The 19,524-nt window shown below is 43.1% G+C and overlaps 1 protein-coding gene across 3 annotated transcripts in view; it reads left to right on the top strand.

Moving 5' to 3' along the window:
- The window catches only part of bol (boule homolog, RNA binding protein), an 84,435-nt gene extending 68,236 nt beyond the window's left edge, over positions 1-16,199 (top strand). For all 3 annotated transcript variants that reach the window (XM_050188560.3, XM_050188559.3, XM_050188561.3), the window contains exons 11-12: positions 8,506-8,703; positions 12,484-16,199. In XM_050188560.3, the coding sequence (XP_050044517.1) occupies positions 8,506-8,703; positions 12,484-12,620 (335 nt within the window). In that variant the 3' untranslated portion in view covers positions 12,621-16,199. The remainder of the gene's footprint in view (positions 1-8,505; positions 8,704-12,483) is intronic.
- Positions 16,200-19,524: the final 3,325 nt, after the last annotated feature.

Raw genomic sequence — 19,524 nt, 5'->3', positions numbered from 1 at the left:
TATTAAAATTTAGTTTTCTTCAGTTTAGTATTACGCCAAACATGACGCTGATTTGTGACATCATAGTGAACTGATTTTTCAAATACAGGGCTAGCTGCACACGTATTAGGCAGCTCATGACCACACTGCACACTGTTATATAACCAAAGCTTGCCTTCTGAATAAACCACTAGCATATTAAAAAAACCTGGCATTATTGCAAAGCCATTTTTATACGTAATAGTAAAGCAAACTACCAAATTATCTTGCATCGTTGTGCATGTCATGCGTCCAGCTAGGTTATTTTGTCAATTTGATGATTAATATAGAAAACAAAACACATTGATATGTTTTGATGGGTGGTACTCCTTGCTTCAGAGGGCATCTTTTACCACCTCTTCAAGTATGTTATGGATACTCGACAGTGTGCGGAAAAACATGCTGTGTGTTCCAAATTACTGCTTGCTTGCGTAGGGTGCAATCATTTGCAGAATCATTCTTGGCATCTACTCTTGTATCGTTTGTCATATGTGCTCTTGCTAAACCGAATAGTTCCTGACAACCCGTAGTTGCTCTCTTTAAGTGCACTTCAACCTTGTAGCACAGAAAGGCTTTCGGGTCTTCAGAAGTTTGGAATGTCCACGTGAATACCATGATGTTTATAATTACCACTGCAGAGGCGGATACCTCGAAGTGGATACTGAAAGTACCGGTAAAAGAAATACACTATATTGGTAAGTCCGGTTTAGTGTAAATGGCACATTTACCAGTTTGGTAGTTTTGTGGTCTTATTATCAACATTTAGCGCTCCAAGACTAGGCGTCCATAGTAGGGATCAGTGGTCAATTCCATTCCATTCCGGCTGCTTAAAAATGTGAAATGCTTACGGAATCATTCCCAACTCCAAAGTTGCCACTCCGCAACTCTGCTGTCTACTATCGAAAACATGTCCTGAGATTATACTGCTGGTTAAAAGATCTTCTCTTGGTGATAGAAACAAACATGGTTTTATGGTTAACTGGTTTCATTTTTAAACTGGCAGAGATCACACGTTTTACCACACTGAAAGAAACATTGTAATGAGAGGTGTATGTAATTGCAAGGTTATGTGGGGACACGTAAGCCTTAGCCAGTATTTGTTTGCTAGTTGTGTGACTTTTCTGCCTTTTTCTGCTAAACTGTGGCAGTGCTTGTGCTCCACTTCCCACATTTCCTCATTGAGCAATTATTCCTGTGCATGACCTACTCTGTGTGGCTTAGTGTCTGTTGGTCGACTTGGCATTAAGGTCGTATGTATCCTGTGTGCTTTGCCCTTTGTGATGGTGGTGGGTTGTAGTAACAGGAGGATTTAGTCGGTCAATCGAGGCCGGCAATCGCTCCTTCTGAGTGCGTCTTGCATTGTCACTGGAGTAGCGCTTATTCCAGTTTATGATACACACATGCCTTGTATGCAGGTTTTGGAAGAAACAGTTATCTAAGATGTACCTATATTCACTCACTTGGCTCAATGACGCTTAATTACGCATGGCTCAATAGGCTTAATTAGGCTCTGTTGTTTCAACATAGTAAAACACTGTACCTGCCAATTTATTTTCTTGAAGCGCTCAGTACCTGTAGGAACAGTGCTTACATGGCGCCCAATGACCGGGAGAAAAATTTTGTTGACACGCATATACATCAAGCACACTCCTTCATATGGAAAGGAGAAACATTTTATTCTCACATGTAGCTTTCAGAGGCTTCATTCTCCGACGTGCTGTTGAAAAGTTTAGTGAGTTGTGGTGGCTTACCTTCTGCAGCCAAGTACTGTGAGGCACTTCTCACCGCCTTCTGTGAAAACTAGTGCCACGGCATGGGATGACTCTGGCTCTTGTAAGGAAAGGACACAATAGTCCTTTCATTTTTTTTTTTTCTCTCTCTTTCTCTTTTTTGCTTGTACACGGCGATTTGTGGACTGAGTGGATTTGTGAGCTTGAAGAAAATGGAAACCGAAGCGAAGAAGACCGAGCTGAGAGCAGGCGGCGCGTGAGCTTGAGGAAAAAGGAAGAAAAAAGGCTTCATGAAAAACATACGGGGGAGCTCAAGCAGCGAAGCCACAGGGCATGCGTGATGGGTGCACCGCTCGGGATCGGGAAAAGAGCTCTTGCCGTCGTTCCTGCTGCGGCTGTTTGACTAGGTTGTGCTTGCCTGGGCCAGATGCAGAGGCCTGTTCTGGGTCGAGGGACGAGGCCTGCGGAGTGGCTCTTGCCAGGGCGCAATTGCTGTGGGCCGTATTTTGGTTTAAGCCTGCCGAGGCACTCTCCACGTGGGTCATCCCTGGGTCGTGGTCCTCTTGAGTGTCAGCCTGTCATCATAGTGGTGTCCTTAACTTAGGCAGGCGCCGCATATGGCAGCGCAGCCATATGCCAGTGACTCCCTTCCATAGCAACCGTGCCACCTCTGCCTCGGCTTGCCTCAACAACCCCAACGCGCAGCAATAAGCTTGCTGTCACGTCCATTGAGACTGTGAGAAGATGTTTACACTTCTTTGAACTATAGATGCATTGAACATTGGTGGGTGCTCAGTTTTTCATATCTCCCTGTCCCTTTTTTGGTCAGAGCATTGCGTCTGTCTGTTGTGGGAAACTTGATGTTTGACAGTTTCTTCTTTCTTTGCCCATCATTTGTGTGAAAGATCTTTATCTCCCTCCTAGTGCTTTTTCCCATCCCTTGTTCCAAAACACACAAACTAGTGGCAAACATCCTTAACCATCACACTAGTGCTTGCGCACGGAATTCCCAGTGGTCGGAGCTGGCCTAGCTTCACCGCAGGAAAATTAAACCTTGTCTGATTGTGGTCTCGGTCACTTTCTTGGAGGCCACGGCCGAATTCGAAAGCCCGTTTCCTCACAAATGGTGCCCATTCTGGGGTGCCGTTTGTGCAGAAGACCAGCCTTGGCTTGGTCTGAAACAGCTAGCTAGGATTAGGACATGGACTTTTTTAATGATCGTATTTATTCATGCAAGGTCGTTTTCGTGTAAGTAAATCCCAAAATGCAGTTTCCATAAGCGTCACGCACATACCTGCATGCTGGTTAATTTCCATAAGCCGCGAGTAGATGGCACTGCTTACTGTCCTGCACTTACTGTCCTGGCACACTGTATTCGCCAGATTACAATTGTGCAGCACGAATCCAGTGCTGTCCAGCATGCTTTAATAGTATTGGCTGTACTGAGGTGGGATGTTTAGCTGCATCATACTCTTTAGTGCTTTTTAAGAGGGCATTGCTGAAAGAAATGTGCACATATTTTTGAAAACTCTGCTTGCATTTTCATTCGGGGCTGCTATTTAGACCATTAACTGACAAAGTCTAGAACAGTACAGTAAAAACTCTTTAATACGGAATTCATGGGGCTGAAATAAATGTCTGAATTAACTGAATGTCCAATTATTCAGAGTATTAAAAAAAATAAACAAATGCTTGCTATGCCAACATGTTTACTGAAGGAATCAGTAAATCATGTTTCTCTTTTGCACAAAAGCCGTGTGGAAGCTGCAATTGTTGTCATCTCGTGACTGATTAGCGCTCGCAGCAACCAAGGCCTAGCGACTTCCTTTGCAGCGCGGCCGCGGCACGCGTCTTCACCTGAGACACACTTTTCACTACCTCGCGCACATCCCAATTATTTTTTAGCCAGTGAACTGGTCGCCAACAGATCATCCATCAATCGTGATGTAGTCGGTGCTCAACTACTGTTGCCGCAAAAACCTAACTACTGTTTGCCGCAACCGCTGCGGACGTAACTGCGGCCGCTATCGACATGATCATGGATGGCAACCTTGCTGTTCTGAAGGCATGTGGCCGATGCATGCACCAAGTCAAAACGAAACTACCGTTTGCTGCAACAACTGCGGATGAAACCATGGTTACTCTCGACGTGACTAAAGTTGGCAACTACGCAATTATGCAGGCAAGCTGCCAACGCAGTGTTATACGCGGCAGTAAAGGCAAGAATGAAGGCTTTAAAGGTACAAGTAGAGACGAAGCATTTCAACATTGCTGTCCTTCACGTACGATTTTCGCTGGTGACTATGGCGATGTGGACTCTGCCACTTCGTTTTGGTGCTGTTTTTGCTCTTTTATGTCGCACATTTGCAGCGCTTTGTGCTTGCCACATTCTGGTCCGAATTAACCGATGTGCTGCCAAACACGTCTGAATGAGTTTGATTGCAATAACTAATGCATATGTCTGCCGTGACCAGAGGACGAGTCTGAATTAACGAGTCAAATTAATGAAGTTTTACTGTAACAGATGGCAGAATGAGCTTGTCAAATGACAAGAGCAGTGAAAGAGACAACAGTGACTGAATAAGTGCATTTCATAATCAACCGCTAGTGGTTGCATTATTCTGAAAAGTCTTAGAGCAATTAAAGGCTTCATTGAGTAGCCATAAGTCTGCCTCGTGTAAGGCTTACACCCTGTAAAAAATCTGAAACACAAACTTCAGCTGCTCAGGTAATGTTGTATCGAGTGTGAAACTGACAAGTTTTTTTATAAGGTTTATGTTGCATGACACATACATTTTTGGCACAAATCTGCTACTTTTGATAACCCTTGGTGAAGGTGGGCAACCTAATGGGGTTCTGACCTCACAGGGTAAATTTCAACTTCAATTTGCCCTTGACCTTACAAGGCAAGGCTTCTTTATTTATTTGTAACAAACAGGTTAGGTTGAGTTGAGGTTGGCAGTTGCTGGAAATGTTGCGAGTCAGAGTCAATAATTACTGTCCTCATTTCATTTAGAGGTTCAGTGTAGTGAAGGCCTTAGTGAAATTGAGTTTTGAAGTAGTTTGTTTTAACTGCACATGTGTATACCTGCTCTTACTGAACCAATGAGTCGGTGTTTAGTGAACATATGTAAATTTTTGCAGCTTAACCCTTTGAGTGTCCGACAAATATTTGGTGCCGCAAACAAGTCCCAAATGTTCAGTGCCGATTATTCACACTATATGTTTGAAATACGTGCCCAGCAAGTGCTGCCACTTTGGGTGAATGCAAAGAATTTTTATATTTCGCATTGTAGTCTCTCAGTTTCCATTCCATGGCTTCTTTAGGCCAGCGTGTCGACTGCTTGGACATCCACGCATGTGCGGGCGGTTAGTTTTGGTTTCATTTTGTGAGCTGTTTTCGTTTGTGGTGCCTGCCAGAACTGATGTATATCCAGTTTCTAATCTCTCAAAGGGTCAGCGCTAGATGATCGCTCATTGATTGCTCACAAGTTTTGATTACGTCTGTCCGCAGGCAAATGATGCTGCCATGCCTCTGTTTCTTGACATTCGCGTAAACCGACTGCCTCCCATTGGCAATGGTAGGAAAGATTACTACAAGTTTCTGACTCGTTTGGTTTTCTCATGGATGCTCAACCATAGAGTTTTTCTGTGTGCGCTCACATAGACAGTCTGATTACCCCATGGATGTGCATGTCATTTGCTCTTCTGCAAGTGAGTCGAGCAGCCATTCCTTCGATATGGGCTACTGCCCAAATGCTGAATCCAAATACACTCGAACCTCGTTACAATGAAGCTGAAGGGGTAGCTGAAATTACTTCGTTATATTTATTATTGCAATTTTCTGCAATACATGCTCAATGGGGTGCGCAATTGTGAACATGGAAATATGATGGCTTTGTGGCCCACGGAACCATGCTACATGGCCAAGCATGCGATGAAATTTGAATAAACAAAAGAATCTTCGGTGTGTGCAACATATGACTTAGTATCTCACGTGACAGCCTTTAGCTAGCTGTCTTCTGTTACATTGCGACGGGCTTTCACATCTGCTTTCCATTTGGCTCATCGAGGTCGAGTAGCATGTGGCACACTACACAGGGCTCTGCTGTGTGATCGAGCAGGCAAGCGAACTTCGCTGTGCTGGCTTGGCTCGGCTGGCTCAAGATCTCTGAGATTGCACCGATGCCAATGCGATTTTGGAGGTCGCGTCCAATTGCCAGCAAAGCGGCGCGCCACAAGTATAGGGAGAAGTGAATGCACAGCCTGGGTGGGACTCCCAAGATTGCCGGAGGGAGGTCTTTGAGGCCAGGCCAAGCTGCGGCCGCCTGTGTGCCGTGTTGGAGAGAGAGAAGTGAATGCACTAATTTTACGACACCACCGCGCGTAGCCTCGCAGCATGGTGCAACCCACGCAGGCTTACGCGTGACCTCCAAGATTTCACTTGGGAGATCTCGGAGGCCACACCCAGCTGCGCCTGCTCACATTCATCTGCATGTGAAAAATTGGGAATAAGCATATGATCTTCAAACAGAAAAAAAAAAATAATATTGTAGCGACTTTTTCAGCAATAGGGGTGCAACACCAGGCAGAACACTAAATGTGTTCTGAAACAACTGTAAGTGGGCTCCACCCCAAGCCACATGCGGCCTCATTTGGAACCTGTACCAACAGCTCTCGTCATGTGTGAACCATAGGTGTACGTTGCATTTGCTTTACATTAGGTCTGTGATACAACTGCAGCTGGAGATCATGCATAGATTGTGAATTCTTTGACCATACTTTCAAAAGGAAGCGAGTTGCATGCCAAACTTCTACCTTATCCAATTTTTCTGTTCTAATTCAACAAATTATGCTTGCTGCTGGCTGTTTCTTGTTGGCCAAAGACATTTAGTCAGAAACTCGATACTCAATACTAAAACTCCCATTTCCAAGAGTGCAGAGAAATGCGAACAGTCATTCATAATGGGTCAACCAGCTTGCAACATGTCAGGGGCACACTAAGCTTTGGAAATGGTCATTGGTATCATTGTGGAGCCACCTGCTTTCAAGTTTCACTGGCAGAATAAGGACTTCACTTCCATTCAAGATAGCATGCGATATTTTGCTAGCTCTTTGCCTAGGGCCAGTTTCTTTCCACTTGTTAGCTGAGTTCTTAGGGCCAGTTTCATTCACTGGAACTAGTGTTTGCAATGCTTCTGGTATTGCTGTACAATAAGCATGCAGTCTCTGTTTCAGCATGAATATTCTATTTTGCATGGTTCACAACACAATGATAGACAATGTTACATGACTTTAAGTCCTTATTTCTAATGGTTATGTAGCTCTCGACTTATTTCGGCACAAATGTGTGTGATCACTAACACAAGCTCTCACAGTTGACATATTTTTGTACTGGATGGCACTACTAAATGCTAGTATTTGAAGCCAAATGCCCTGGCACCTAAAACTGAATATAATGCTTCTAAACTTCTTTGCACTAAGAATACATAGTTGGGCTAAAATTTTGCCAAGATAGAAACCAGCTTTTCCTTAGTACACATATTTGAATTGCACAGGTCGAACTGAAGTGCAAGTGTTCAAAGACATCAGGCAATTTTAAGGCAAAGCCAATACAGAAGCTGTTGAAATGCTGCAGAATCATCGTGGGACAGTCTGAGCATTCCGCAAATGCCAGAGCGAATACAGAGTCCTCTCACTGCTTTTGTGATAAGTAGATTGAGTGAACAAAAACAACTTCAAGTTAGCTAATGAAGCTAATAAGTATTTTTTTGGTTTGACCATGGCTAGTTTTTTATCGTTCATGTGGTCAGTGCCCTTGGCAAAATGAGATGCTAGAGCTGTCACTAAAGTTAAATATATGATACTGGTGTCATAAGGAGCGCTTTCAATCAAGATCAAGCCCAATCGGGATCAAATTACTCTATCTAGATTGGCTGCTTTTTGCATGCAGTGGCAGGGAGTTAACCATGGTCGAGAAATTCAATCCTCATCAGGCCCAATTGTGGTCAAAAGTGCCCTATGTTACCGGAGTATAACAGTGTAAAGTAAACATGCACTTGGAACTTGCATAAGAAACTGACAAGCTGCTGCCTTATTGATTTACAGTTCTTTGGTTTTACATGTCTGTTGTGGTGATGCCAGTGTTGGCAATCTTTTTATGAAGTTGGTAGGAGCAGAACACTCAAATTTAGTGAAAAGTCACTAAGTGATAATAGTGACTTGCTCAGAATTATATTTGTGTGCGCGCGTGCGTGCGTGCGTGCGTGCGTGCGTGCGTGCGTGTGTGTGTGTGTGTGTGTGTGTGTGTGTGTGTGTGTGTGTGTGTGTGTGTGAATTCTTGCTAGACGTCTACCTTATTATTTTTTTAACAGCGTTAAATTAGCTCCTGCAGTGGCAAGTCAACGACGGAATGTTAAAACAAGACTTTCTAAAATTGTGTTGCTTCTGAAGATTGTGCTTTGCCTATAAAAACGGCTTTAGTGCTGGACATACGCATTGTACTCCTTGGGATAAAGTATGGGGCAAAACACTTAACTCGGCCATAGTTGTTTGCGGAATTTTACTGGCACAATTTACTGGCTATTTGTGTTGCTTAAAAGAAATGCTTGCCAAGTCTCCAAAAAGGTGAAGTTGTTAAGGCGACTAAAAACTCTCTAAATTTAGTGATTTTCTTACATAAGTTACTGACACTGGGTGATCCCCTATGCATGTGGGCACTGATCCACTGTCGACCATATTGTTACCTGCTGCACAGGGACTAAGGGCCCTTCCAGCCCCTCCATCCAGCTTGCACCCAGCACTGGCAATGAGGGCACTTCCCCCGCCCAAAGTTCGCTTCTGGGAGCCAGCTCCCCGATACAGACCCCGCGTCGCCCACGCGAGCTGGCGCCTAGGCAACGGCGCTACACCGCGCCACCTGAAGCCCTCCTCTCCCTTGAGGAGTATACCAAAGGTAAGTTGGCTCCTTGAGCTTTGAAGTCAAGGGACAATTAAAGAAAATGTAAAGCCAAGTTAGATCAATCGATTATTCGTCATAAGTCGAGCATCATTTTCTGTGTGCTAGTATGACATTGTTGGATCGAAAATTTCCACTGGAGGTCCTGCTGCTAGTCCCAAATTTGAATTGCCCACGCCAAAGCGAATGAGCGTACGCATTCCCCACGTGATTTCCCTCTCTGCCACACTGTGAATTATCCACTGCTGACATTACATGAGATACTGCAGTAGACTTATGGTAATTTGACTTTGAATGTAACTGCAAACCTTTCTTTTTTTTCTTTTTCCTGGATTTCGCTTTCCTTTTCTTTTTTGCACTGACACCCAGTAGCCAGATTTAATTCTTATAGTTGATGATGTGGCATGGGAACATTGTAGTAAGCTGTTTATTTTACTGTAGTACACACAAAAGTTCAGGATGGGGCAGCTGCTCATTGTTACACTCGAGTATTGTGAACTCTGGTGATGCTATATGTGGGTTCAACTGTGCTTCTTTCTGTCCAAATATGTTTGAATATTTGTACACACTACTTTTTATCTTATTTATTTGTTTGTTTGTTTGTTTGTTTGTTTGTTTGTTTATTTATTTATTTATTTATTTATTTATTTATTTATTTATTTATTTATTTATTTGCGATCATTCTAGGGATACTGCTATCACTTTCCCGAGAGACTGCACTGGACGGAGTATGCATCCGACAGTGCTCCTGGTACTGTGCGAAGATAGCGAGCTTGACACAGTACCAGGAAAGCTGCCAGCAAATTACACTGGTGCATCCAGTGCCGAGTCGCACGAAATTTCGCTTATGCAATAGTACCTCTAAAAGTTATTGGCTGGAGATACCATTCAAGATTGTAATTGAGCACAGAATGAACCGACAGCAACCATCACGAAATCGTGCTTAGTCACCTTTTTCATGATGGTGATTACACTGCGTCTGACGGCTCTGATGGTAGGCTGTTGCCAATGCCGCAATCGCAGTTATGGTTTCGTATCCGATCGTAATGCGCAGGCTGTTTTCGGCCCCGTTTTCTCACAAATAAGGTGTACAGTGGATTCAGGTAAATATGGTACAGTTCGAATTATATTGTTATGCATACGAGTTAGTTTCTCAATGTTTGTAGCAGTCATTCTCCGTCAGACAAGAAAGCAACAGCAGACACATGATGAAAACAAAGAATGGTAAAGCAGCAATTTTGTGGTAATTGGGAGTCAGTCAGACGTATCATTGCTCGTACTTTGATAGGAGACAGCGGGTGCACGCGTGTATAATTAGAGGAAACATACCATGCCCCTTGACAATTGACGCTTCAAACTTTTGGTATACTTCACCACTTAAGACTTCTGTATTGGGGCGAAGATGACTTTCGGGAACTGGCATTATGCAACGTGTTGTGCTTTCCGCGCTCCGAAGCTTTTGGTGAGGATTACAAAGGCGGAGTCGGTGCCATTGCTAACAGTGGCGAATGGTTTCCATGAAAAACACGACACTGAACAGCAAGAAGCTGTGCAGCGAACGTCGAAGTGGCTAGGCCTAGCGTTGCCGCTGGTTGGCTACGGCTGCCAGCGAATTTGCGTGCGGGAACGTCGGGTCGAGGCGGCGCAATAATCAAAATGACGATGGTGGTGGCTTCAATTAGTGCCGTTTCGGACCTGCGGTCATGGCAAAAAGCCCGGAAAAGCGGACGGCGGAGGTTTCTTGCGTCCGAAATTTCCGGCATTCTTATACGTTGACTCTATGGGGTACATGGCAGGTACTGCAAAGGCGACTGAATTATCGGGCATGTCCAAAAAATTTGGGGTCCGGGAAACTGGTCTTGGACTGTATAGGACACACGTCACTAACAGAAGTAATCAGCGATACGCGCCTTCACACGTCTGCACACATAATTCCACCGCTGTTCTCTCTCTCTCTCTTCCTTCACGCGCAGTGTTTAGGGGTCACTCCTAAGCTCTTCATCTACGGCAGGGTCGGAGGAATGCGGGTCGGAGGCGCTGCTGTGTGATTTGGCGTGCTGCTGAGAGCATTGTCGGAGCGCAGTATGTCTGAATGAACCGTCGTAAACGCTCACGTGTTCGAATTACCAGGCGTTCTCGCCTGTTGGAATACACATAACTTTAGTGGAACCACAATGTCTTGACTGCATGAGCATGCAGCCGAAAATGATTTCACGCTTGTTATATCATGTTGAGGGAGTTCACTTGACTTGTTTGTGTTTATAAATTTGCTTTCAATAAACTTCCGGGTTGCAAGTTCAGCATCTGTCCCATCACTTCCTTAGCTCTTATCCATGTTTGTGGCATCCATGTGAAAATATGGCAGCAAGAGGCAGTCACCACGTGATATCGGATGAAGAAATTCTCGACATTCTTTGATACCACACCAGTGAGCACATAGTGAATGACAGCGATTACGTGTGACAATCTCCTGAACAGTGTGTCGGAAAGGAATGAAAACAAAAGGATATTTCTGACGAGAACGAAAACGTAGGCGAAGCATTATTTATTATTTTGTTTCAGAGCAAAACCGAAATATTTTTCATCTGTTTTCAGTTCAAGTGGAAAGTCTGCAATCCGAAGCAGCCAACGTCGGGCTATGTCAGAGTTGGCAGGTATCTCGGGCAGGGATAGTACGAACAATGGCCGGTCAAGTGCTCCACTAACCTAAGCGTGCCATTCCGTTCACTAGCGGATAGGCATTCTAGCAAAACCTAGGGCTTCTGCCCGGAAGAGCTTATTTCGTTTTCTGCCAGTACTACACTTTGTTACTGAATTCTTATTGTGTGTTTATGTTCGTTTAAGTTTGTTTTATCACAACAGCAGTCTCGCATTTCAGCAAGTACACTCGATGACATGACTCAAGGCACTGATCATAATTTCATAACTCATTTGTTGAGAAAAATAAATACTATGTATTTGTCATTACTTTGCTTCAAGAATTTTTGCGTGCGAACCAAATTGTTATAAACCGTTACTTTTCTTTCTTGATTTTTTTTTTTTTTTTTCGGAGCAGAATTGCAACAGTTTTTCTTTGAGTGGAACGACACTAGAACCAGAACGAAAAACATTTCGTTATGACACCCTGTTTCTGAAGACAAAAGCCTGTGTCTAAAGCATCTGGAAGCACTCCCAATTCTCCACAGGCCTGATTGTTTAGATCTTCTCCACACAAAAATTAATTTTTGGTCGCCAGTTGCCCATTTTTCCTCGGCACAATGAATCGTAGCATAAGCCTTCCTGAGGAAAGACCACTTCGTTATAATCACTAAGCCCACGCGTCGTACAGCCAATTTCGGCCACCTACTGATCGGAAAGTTGCTTGGAGATGGCTTTTTAAAACAATTTATTAACTTATAAGTCAAGGTCTCACCATATTTGTTCTTGGGCTAGTTCCTTTATATTTGATGAAGCCATTGCAGCCCAAATAAGACAAGACACAAAACAAGAGAGATTGGACATTGCGGGTGCTACCAGCGCGTGTGGTGCCCTTTGTGCCCTTGGCTTCATCTGTTCTGTCGTGCTGCCAATAAATGTTGCTGGTCGCTAAATAGGAGAATTTGCTGATAAACAGCCAAATGAAGTGTTAAAGGGTCCCTGAGCAACGCCTCAGGCTTAACATAGTTTGCAGGTAGCATACGCTGCTGTAAAAATCTCAAGTCAAGTTTTGCCGTCATACGCAGTGCGTGCAAATGTATCGATGCCAAGGGCATGCATTTGTTGCTTGGCTCTGTGCAGGTAGTGAACGGGATCTCCCTGATGGCCAACCCCAGCCCGGTGAGCCTAGCAAGCGTCCAGGCTCTGGGGCAACCTGGCGGGACTGCCTCTTCGGCACACCTCCCACTCCCTGCAGCACCCGCTCTCAGTGCCCCTGAAGACCTGCCTTCACCACCGCGCTCCTCCTCTTCTGCCTACTGATGATGGGATGTCAAGCTCATCCTCCGCCTCTTTTCCACCACCACTTCTTGCCTCGCAGATCTGTTAGATGCCTCATTTGAAACCTGAAGTGTGCCAATTGCCCACTTTCTTTTCTCTCCAGTTGACAGTGCTCTTAGGTTTCTTCTGCCTTTCCGCCTGGCATTTCTACATATCTGTGAACATCTCCAGACTGTGTCTGCAAGTTGTTTTCTTGCACAGGCTAGTCAGACTTGGTTCAACCCTTTAGGCATCTCGTCTTACCTTGGGCCAGTGCTGCTTAGTGTGCCTTAGTGTGGACTTTTCACACGAACAGAATGTGTGAAAATGTTGCGCAGATTATTGGGTGACACTCTGCCTAAAACGATTAGTGCTCGACAAGGAGCCTTGTTTTTTTTTTTTTTTTTTTTTTTTTCATTCTGCCAAAGTTAAACATCAGTCTCTTGCTTAGCATACTTTTGTACCTGCAAAACAATTGGGGTGCTTTTGGCGCGTCTCACTTTTTTTAAGTTATACAGATTTCTTATTGGCCTGTTACATGTATCACAATTCTGCCTCTTCACTTGGATTACATCAAGAGGTAAACATTACTTGGTATGAAAAATAGCAACACACAACTAGCTAATGAACAAATTCAACTTACTACACACCACACATTTCACTTGTGTTGAGGATGGTTGGTGCTCAAGGGCTCAGCAATTGATAAGAATTCTGAATCTAGCATCAATTTCAACATACTTCCTGAAAATATACCTGAAGATGCATTTGTATTCCATATATGTTTAAGTTGTGCAGTGTGCAAGGAAAATTGTCTGGCAATTCTTTCAATTCGGTGCACGTTTTTGGGTGCCAAAATATATAAAATGCATATTTGAAAATTGATTGTAGTCTCAAAATTCTTACCATTTGACAATTATTTGAAGGATGACTGGCTTCAGTCCTGCAACTCCCATGTGTACACTACAGTATTCATTAGCATATTTATATGTGCAGTTACGTTAATTTGTTAAATTGCACATGAGGATCTGCTGGGCAAATAATGCTTGTATTGTCAAGTGATCTGACTGACGAGGCACAATTGTGTTGCCTTCCACTTGTGAAATTTAAAAAATGTGCACACCCCTTAGAAATGGGGAGGGCAGGTGATATGTGCCCCTGTTAGCACATATTTTTCATTGACATGCTGTTCAACTGCTCTGTCGCAAAGATTGTGCAGTGATGTTCTGCATTAGACTGCAGTCAGCTTTAGGTGTGATTATTCTAATGTAAAAAGTCCCGTTGAATGCTACTTGTGGAAACTAGTAGCATTATACAAAGTTGAAAAGTTTTAAGAACCTAGCACTAACGTTGATCAAAGGGTAAATCTGCATCTACGAGGAAGCTTACTTTTAAGACAACAAAAAAAAAGAATGCTTTCTAGCAGACTTTTACCTTTCTTACACCTGCTTCTCCTCAAGTGTCTGTGGTCGCCCTGGCTCTTGGTATTTGTGTGTGGTATGCGTGTTCTTTTATGCAGTCGTATTTCAGCAGCATCACTCAAGTATTTATTTCAACTACAGCTTCACTGTTCACAATTGCAACACTGTGTTGAACAAGCTGCTGAAGTGACGCACACTGTTAGAAATATTGCACACCCTCTGTAGCCACGACATGTCTTTTTGTAGATGTTTTCTCGCACTTCGGTGCACGTTCCGCACTTAGCTTGCAGCTGGTGAAAAGCTTGTTGTTTGCACACATACATTGCAGCTTGCCAGCAGGACCTGTGATTTGAGATGTATGTCTGCATTCAGTAGGTTTGCAGAATTTTCATGTGCAATGGTGCCAGCGGCATGGTTCGTGTCCACAACATGGTGGCAAAGACATCTTACTAAGCGTCTGGCCATTCTGAGCTTTGAATGAAATTCACAGCTTATTCTTTCCAGTCAAAATTGCACAAATTATGAACGTTTAAACTTTCCTCCTGCAAGTAACCTACTTTACAAAACCATAGAACACGGAAGCATCACTCAAGACAACGCTATTCCTAGCTGTTGTAGAAAATTTTCAGTTTTAGACATATACCGCACAATGCTTTCTTTCTTTCTTCACATGGAGTGCAGCTTCGGCACTTGTCAGAATTTGTCCAGGCAATATACTTAAGAGGATACAATGTCCAAGCTAAAAGTGTGAAGGTCCTTGCCTTCTTTTTCTTTTTTTTTTTCTTTCTTTTTTTTTTTTTTTTAGAAGCTTTAAAATTTGTACTGAAGGGATTTCAAAGTCAGTGGCATACGAGGAACTTATTTGCCCATATTTCATGTGTGTATCCAAACTGTTGTTTTTTATTCTGTCCGTGATCGGTGTTCCTTCTTTAGAGGCTCACACAGTACATCTGTGCCTGTGATTATGGCGTGCAGCATCACTCACTGACTCAGTTGCTGTTTGCGCCTACTCTTGCTGTTACTGTGGTGCCAGAAAGTTAGCATAAGCTGTACAGTTGCAAGTATCGTTCACGGCAGATTGTGATACCGTTTGCCTCCTGTGCAGGTATTTTGTGTAGCTTTTTTTTTTTTTTTTTATGCAGTACAAAAGAATATTTTTAAAAAGACTGTGATTGACAGCTAGTCCATTTGCGTGTCATATAGCTATTAAAAAAATTATTGTGGTGGCCTACCGATGACTGCGTCAGTTGGCCTTGGAAGTGAGCAAGCAGATGCAAGGGGCAGAACCCACAGAGTACGTCAAGAACAATGCAACTTGTCCACAGTGCAATTATTTCTAGGAGGATCACCTTCGCTCTGTCACTATACGCACACATGGAGTACTGTACGCAATGTTGGTTTGTGTTGTTTGAGAGGATAGGCTTGTGTGATGTGCAGAGAAGCAGGCAGCCACACAGTCAAATGCCTCTCTCATGTTAAGAAAAGCCAAAGAAAGGTGATGCGCGAATGTGTGCAATGTTTGTATGACACTTTTTTTTTTCCTTGCCGTCCCTTGTGTTGTCTGTTGTTTCAACCATGTACGTGTGCCAAGTGTCCATAGAATATTATTTCATCACGTTGTGCTGGTCATGAAAAGTATGCAAAAGAAAAGACTGGTCATGATCTCAGGTTTTTGCCGGAAGTGGAAGTGCTGTTTCTCGGCTGATTTTCTTGCACATGTACTCAAAGTGCAAATGTTTAGAGGTTTTTTTTTTTTCCCCTCCTGAATTTCATGCAGTTTTTTTCTTCTGTGAGGCAGAGCAAGTGACTTCTCATGTATGAAAGATGTTCTGGCATTGTAATGTGGTGCAGATTACATTTTCCTCATGCCAAATATTTTTATTCGTACAGAAAAAAGAACAATAGAGCATTTTTTTATCTAGCATTTTTATACAAGTGCTTTTTCAAAACGTAAACTTTGTTTTTTTAGCATCAAGTGGCTGGTGTGAAGAAAAAATTATCTTGGCCTCTCTCTGCCTCTAATATAAAGTGGCGCCGTTTTGGCGCACTCAGAATTACTGTTTACAATGTGGAGCGTGTATTTGCTGGTATAGTAACAATTAAAAAAAATGAGTGAGCGTAGTCTGTGTTTATTTGTTCTTAAATTGACCAATGCAAACTTGATGCTGGATCTGACAGTGCACAGCAGTGCACTGTATAAAGTTTTCACAAGCCCACCATGTGACATTCTCTCAACGCCTTCTATAAGGATTCTTCGTGCAAGCAGTTTTCAGGTTGTGTGAAAGTTACTTTGCAAACCTGTTTTCAAACGCAGATTCTTGTAGATGTGTCACTCAGGACTTCACTCACAGATTTTTCCCAAATTTGCAACAATAGTGTATTGTCATGTGTTCATATTTATGTCCGACGACCACAGCAATTTGTTTATTCTCTGTTCTGCTAGCCTAGAAGTGCGCCCAGGTATAGTTGTTATATCACGATAAATGATTCATTTCACGACCTAGCTAGTTTGATTCCCCGATCATGGCAGGTACGTCTGATGGGGCTGAATGCAAAAACTATTGTGTACTACATTTCTGTACACATTATATTTTTTTCTCCTGTCTCTCTACTATATAGGCAGAACTAGCAAAAACAAATAAAACAAATGTTCAATGCTGCTGTCATTAAATGTGCACCAAGAGAAAAAGATCAACATGAAAGAATTGATTGGGTTTAATGTATAAATTCCACCAGAGCCCAAGGGCTCGTAGCAGACGCCCTGGAAATATGAAGCCCCACAATGCAACCATGCCACTGGAAGCATGCGTAAGGGCCACTCGCATCTTGTCGTTATAAAGTTTTTATAACACATTGTAGCTCCCACCCGTTCGAACTTGACTGCCAAGTTGGAGTCGTATTGGCTCAAGGCAGAGACATAATCATAAGTGCAATGAAAGTCCCAGCTAACTGAATGAAAGTCCCATCATAATGAATGAATGTCCCAGCTAACTTGGAGCAAGTAAAAAGAAGAAAAAGTAACGCCTAGCTTGTGAGTGGATGCTAATTTTTGGCGACCTTCAGAAGCAGCCGTCAGTATTTTGCGTTGCTATTCATCATCATAATCAGCCTGTTTTTATGTCCACTGCAGGACGAAGGCCTCTCCCTGCAATCTCCAATTACCCCTTTCCTGCGCCAACCGCCTACAACTAGCGCCCGCGAATTTCCTAATTTCATCGCTCCACTGAGTTCTTTGCTGTCCTCGACTGCGTTTCCCTTCTCTTGGTAACCATTCTGTAACCCTAATGGTCCAACGGTTATCTAACCAGCGCATTGCATGACCTGCCCAGCTCCATTTTTTTCTCTTTGTGTCGATTAGAATAGTATCTATACCCGTTTCCTCTCTGATCCAAACCGCTGTCTTTCTGTCTCTTAACGTTATGCCTAGCAATCTTCGTTCCATCGCTCTTTGTGCAGTCCTTAACTTGTTCTCACGCTTCTTTGTCAGTCTTCAAGTCTCTGCCCCATATGTCAGCACTCGTAAGATGCACTGATTGTACACCTTCCTTTTCAATGATAAGGGTAAGCTTCTAGTCAGGAGCTGGCAATGTCTGCCGTATGCGATCCAACCCATTTTTATTGTGTGAATTTCCTTCTCATGATCGGGGTTCCCTGTGATTAATTGACCTAGGTAAACATACTCCTTCACAGACGCTAGAGGCAGGCTGGTGATCCTGAACTCTTGTTCCTTTGCCGGGCTACTTATCATTATCTTTGTCTTCTGCATATTAATCTTCAACCCCACTCTCGCACTCTCTCTGTTAAGGTCCTCAATCATTTGTTGTAACTAGTCTGCATTGTTGCTGAATAGAACAGTGTAATCGGCAAACCGAAGGTTGCGGAGGTATTCGCCGTCGATCCTTACTCCTAAACCTTCCCAGTTTACTAGCTTGAATCCTTCTAAGCACGCAGTGGAGCATTGGAGAGATTGTCTCCCTGTCTGACCCCTTATTTTATAGGTATCTTCCTGCTTTTCTTGTGTAGAATTAAGGTAGCTGTAGAACCTCTGTAGATATTTTCCAAGGTATTTATGTAAGCGTTCTGTACTCCTTGATTATGTAATGCCGCTATGACTGGTTGTATCTCTGCTGAATCAAGTGCCTTTTCGTAATCTACGACAGCCATATAGAGAGGCTTATTATACTCTTCGGATTTCTCAATAACCTGATTAATGACATGGATATGATCTGTTGTAGAGTATCCCTTCCTGAAGCTCGCCTGTTGCTTTGGTTGACTAAATTCCAGTGTTTCCCTTATTCTATTGGAGATTATTTTGGTAAATATTTTATATAATACTGGGAGTAAGATAATGGGCCTATAATTTTTTTTATTCTTTAACTTCTCCCTTTTTGTGGATTAGTATGTTTGCATTCTTGCAGTTTTCTGGGACCCTTGCAGTCGATAGACACTTCGTATAAAGAGCTGCCAGTTTTCCAAGCATTATGTCTCCTCCATCTTTGATTAAATCGACTGTTATTCCATCTTCTCCTGCTGCTCTTCCTCGTTTCATGTCTTCCAAGGCCCTTCTGACCTCATCACTAGCTATAGGAGGAGTTCCTGTATCTTGTTCATTACTATTTCTAATTGAGGTATCCTGACTCCTCTGGGTACTGTGCAGGTCAGTATAGAATTCTTCTGCTCCTTTTACTATATCTTCGAGATTGCTGATGGCATTACCCTGCTTATCTTTCAGTGCGCACATCTAGGTTTGTTCTATGCCAAGTTTCTTTCTCACTGATTTCAGGCTGCGTCCATTTTTTTATGGCTTCTTCATTCTTTAAGTTATATTTTCGAATATCCCTTATTTTCACCTTGTTGATCAGTTGTGACAGTTCTGCGAATTCTGTCCTATCTCTTGAGTTGGGCACTTTCATTTTTTGTTGTTTCTTTATTAGGTCTTCTGTTACTTGGGAGAGCTTGCCTACTGGTTGCCTTGGTGCCTGGCCTCCCACTTCAATTGCTGCTTCTGAATCCAGCCTAGTTACGGTTTCATTCATTACCTCCATGTCATCTTCATCCCTCTGTTCTAAGGCTGCATATTTGTTGGCAAGTACCAGCTTGAATTTGTCTGCTTTCACCCTTACTGCCTCTAGGTTGACCTGTTTCTTCTTGATCAATTGTACTCTTTCTCTCCTTAAATTGAGGTGAATCCTAGCCCTCACTAATGTATGATCACTGCACTTTACCCTACCCATCACTTCTACATACTGCACTATGCTGAGATCAACGGAAAATAGGAAGTCAGTTTCATTTTTTGTTTCACCAATAGGGCTTTTCCAGGTCCACATTCTGTTGCTATGCTTGCTGAAAAAGGTGTTCATTATTCAAAGCTTATTCCTTTCTGCGAATTCTGCCAGCATCTCGCCTCTAGCGTTCCTAGAATCGACGCCGTAGTTGCCAATTGCTC

The sequence above is a fragment of the Dermacentor andersoni genome, chromosome 2, assembly GCF_023375885.2.
Source record: "Dermacentor andersoni chromosome 2, qqDerAnde1_hic_scaffold, whole genome shotgun sequence".
Lineage (NCBI taxonomy): Eukaryota > Metazoa > Arthropoda > Arachnida > Ixodida > Ixodidae > Dermacentor > Dermacentor andersoni.
The sequence above is the reverse complement of the archived record's forward strand: the minus strand, read 5'-3'. Positions and strand labels throughout refer to the sequence as shown.